Consider the following 4,055-nt stretch of genomic DNA (forward strand, 5'->3'; position numbering starts at 1 on the left):
TGATGAAGTAAACCCAATAACTGAGGTTTCAATATTTTTGGTAACTCCGACTGCATATAAGCTGTCAGAATAGATATTAATAGGCTCATTTGAAAAATAATCTAAGGCACAAATCAGAGCTTGAAGCTCTGCTCTTTGGGCAGAAGTATAAGAAGTTTGTATTACCTCTGTGTGAACACGGCTGAAGAAACCTGCCTTACCGGAGTTGGAAGCATCCGTGAACACCGATAAAGCTTCCTCTATTGGATAAGAACGTACAATTTTTGGAAAGATAAGTGACGTTAATGATGCAAATTCTACAATTGTATCACGAGGATAATGGCTATCTATCTGCCCAGGAAAATCTGCAAAGGCTATCTGCCATGAGCTAGAAGTTTGAAAAAGCCAATTAGTCTGTTGAACAGAAAATGGAATAATTATAATATCAGGCTCAGATCCAATTAACTGTAATATCCTAGTTCTACCTTTAATTACTAATTGAGCTATAGAATCATGAAAAGGAATTAATGTTTTTTGAGGGGAGTGGGATAAATAAATCCACTCAGTAACTCCTAATCTTTGCCATATGGCTCCTGTTGGGGTATGCTCAGTTGGAAATATTAATAAATACACTATTTCTTTAGGATCTATTCTAGTAAGCTGTGCATTTTTAATTGCAATTTCTACTTTCCTTAGAGCTGTTTTGGCCTCCAGGGTTAGCTGACGTGGAGAGGTTGGAGAAGGATTTCCTTGTAATATCTGAAATAAAGGACTTAATTTAGAAGTAGTTAGTTTTAAGGATGGCTTTAGCCAATTAATCTCTCTTAAAAGCCTTGAAAATCATTAGGGGTTTGTACGGAAACTGTTTGTTCCGCTCCGGTAAAATTAAAGATGGCGGCCCCCATGGTCGGCACGGAAACTGTTTGTTCTGCTCCGGTAAATCTAAAGATGGCGGCCCCCATGGTTGGTGCAATGACGTCACATTGCGCGACCACCTACTTCCTCATTTTCGTCCTGGGGGCGGGCCGACCGGAAGTTTGTGTTCCGGCTAGGCGGAAATGATGACAAGAAGGCGGGCTCATCCGTGCCATCTGAATCTACCGCGTGGCGCTGAGTCCTGCAATATCTATTATCGTTAGTAAATGGAGCTCTGAACTTAAAACCGCGCATGCGACACTTGCACGCAAAATGATTATTTTTTCCACAAACGTAACATCTCCCGCTCAGACAAAATCTGGCTAAAGAAATCCAATCGCTAGGAGGAAGGGGTTGTGAGCAAATATTTTCTATCAGACTCTGTACAAAAGGTGAATTTGGACCATACGTCTCACATGCATTTTTTAATTCTTTAATAGTTTTAAATGGGGTTACAGCATGAACTCTAACTCTCTGATCTTGCTCATTAGTTTGCTCAAAAACTGGAAAGAGGTGAAAACCAGTAGTATCCTCTCCCATTTCTTGAGCCTTCTTAATACCTTGCTGGACTAGGGTAAGAAAAGTCATTTTTAATTCAGCATACCTGTTAAATTTGGTCCTTCTAGCAGGTACTGGCCGAATTCGAATAGCTTGGGCAGGCGGTGTTAAACGCAGCCTATTAAAATTTCTCTCTAAGTCCTGTATTTCAACATCTGATTCCTCTTCCTCAGACTGTGAGCCGCGGTCAGACTCTGCACTATCGCCATTTTGAATTTGGGTTTCTAAATCACGTGGTTGAGAAGAACCCTGAGCCCCTCTAGGAGTCTCTTCCGTATTTTCCTCTCTAACAAGATCATCTACCTCTTCCGGAGGGCTCTCTAGGATTTGGGAGGTTTCTCCTCTATGATGTTGTTCTGTACAATCTGCCTGCGGGCTAGCCTGATCTTGCGAGTTTAAGTTCACATTTCTAACCTTTGGCTTGGCCCCTAGTGCCTTTGTTTTTAAATGGCTTAAGGGAAAGTGAATTAACTTAGCCTCAGGCTGATTCTCCATTTGAATAGACCTAACAGCTCGTTGAATGCCTTTTAAAAGGTCCTCAGGGGGCCACAAACTTTGGCCCATATATTCAAAAAGACAAACTTCTAGGGCCATCCAAGTTTTCTGTATATTTTCTATGCCTCCAGGTAGTTCATTAGAAAGACAGACTCTCTGTAACTTCCTTCCTAATTTCTCCCAAGTAAGTAAATTTGGAGATTCCTGTTCACAAAACCAAGGACAATATTCACCTACAATCTTTAAAAATTGTAATAACTGAGTTTTCTTTATCTGTTTTCCTTTCTGATTAATTATACTGTCTAAAATAGTCAGATACATTTCCTTATCCGTAGAAGTTGAATTTCCCATTTTAAGTAATTTAAGGTCTCTTTCCTTCAATATCTCCAGGTACTTTTGTGACCCAATTGTCACCTCTTCCTTTACCTTTATTTTTATTCCTTATCTTCCTTTATCTTTATTTTTTTCCTTATCTTTATAGCACGCTCCCACTCAATCTAACTAATCTAGAATGCCCCCCTCGTGGGCGCCAATTCTACCACGCGTCCTGCGCAGTGGTCTCATTAATGAGGTTCTAGGCATAAAGTTAGTTAGAAGAGATCTAAATAAAACACACAGACCAGTTACCTTATTTATATTGCTAGGTCCAAGACGGCTCCCCTCTCTGGTTCCCACCTCTAGCCGCCCAGCAGGGCAGCGAGGATTACTCAGGGCTAGCAGGAGAGAGAGAGAGCGAACACGCCTGGGAGTAGCCCTTTATTGGGGAACAAGAGATTCAGGGGAGAATTCCATCCAATGAAGGTTGAGGGGGGGCTGCACTCCAAGGTCAGGGTCAGTGATTGGGTCCCCGGGGTCAGTGGTCAGGCACACTCCCACACAGATGGGCTCTCTCATCAGGAAAGGGTCGGGAAAGCTTCGACAGAGCCAAAGCGCCTCAGGCCCTTAACGGGAGTCACCCAATCACGTGTTAGAATGGCTTCCCACAAAAATTATTGATATGTTCCTATCACTTTGTGGATTTAGTGGCCTCTGTTCAGGTGAAAAGAACTGGCTTGTAACTCTGGACTCTCTCCAGATTTAAGAATGGCATTTTTCCTGCCCTTTTTTGATAATTCCAAAAAAATGTCATCGATTTTCAGTTCATCCATCTTTCTCGTTTTTTTGTAAGTATGAGGATTATGACCTCTAAGCTCTTTACATGTCAAAGTTGGCACCATGTCAAAGTTATTTTTTCCCTGTATTTTGTTAAACTTAATTTCTTTTTGTACTGGTGACTGAACCAAGAGGTGCTGACTTACTGCTTTCATTTTCATTGTGGTTAAAAAAAAAAAAAAGAAACTTGCCACAAAATATACCATTGTAACCATTGTTGAACATTTAGTAAAATAGTGTTAACTATATGTATATTGCTTGCAACAGACCTCTAGAACTTTTTTGTCTTGCAAAACTGAAATGCTATACTAACTGAAGATATTAACAATTCCTATTTTCTCACTTCCCCAGCCCATGGCAAATAACATCCTACTTTCTATTTCCATGAGTTTGACTGATTCGCATGTGTCAATGAGTAGAATCATACAGTAATTGTCTTTTTGTGACTAGTTTATTTCACTTAGCACATTATGCTTAAGGCTCATCCATGAATTATCATGTTAAAGTTGATTTTAAAGTTAAAAAATACAAATAGGAAGAAAACCTTACAATGTTAGATAGTGTTGCCATGATAAGTCTCACTGAAAATTTGATTTTTTAAAACAAATATTTGAAAGATATGAAAGACCTAGTAAAGAAAGTATCTGTAGGAAACATTCCAGGAAAAGGGAAGACCCAGAGCAAAGACTCTAAAGTGATAGTGTACTTGGCATGTTTTGAGGACGAGTGAGGAGGTCAATATGGATGGACTAGAAAGATTAGATAAGGATACTATAAAAATAACACTGTGGGCTGGGATTGTGGCTCAGTGGTAGAGCACTTGCCTAGCATATGTGAGGCACTGGATTTGATTCTCAGCACCACATAAAAATAAATAAAATAAAGGTCCATCAACAACTAAAAAATTTGTTTAAAAATATCACTGTGGATACCATGTTAAAACAGGCTATGTATGT

General features: G+C 39.8%; 1 protein-coding gene across 1 annotated transcript; it reads right to left on the reverse strand.

The window, feature by feature from the left end:
* Window positions 1-358: 358 nt before the first annotated feature.
* Window positions 359-2,100, reverse strand: LOC308639687 (uncharacterized protein). The gene is made up of 2 exons (XM_081277954.1): window positions 1,499-2,100; window positions 359-738 (listed from the first exon to the last, which is right to left on the reverse strand). Exons 1-2 carry the CDS (start codon window positions 2,044-2,046, stop codon window positions 696-698), a joined length of 591 nt encoding a protein of 196 aa, XP_081134080.1. The 5' UTR covers window positions 2,047-2,100; the 3' UTR covers window positions 359-695.
* Between the last annotated feature and the right edge of the window lie 1,955 nt (window positions 2,101-4,055).

Source organism: Spermophilus citellus (genome assembly GCF_964194105.1).
Source record: "Spermophilus citellus genome assembly, chromosome: X".
Taxonomy (NCBI): domain Eukaryota; kingdom Metazoa; phylum Chordata; class Mammalia; order Rodentia; family Sciuridae; genus Spermophilus; species Spermophilus citellus.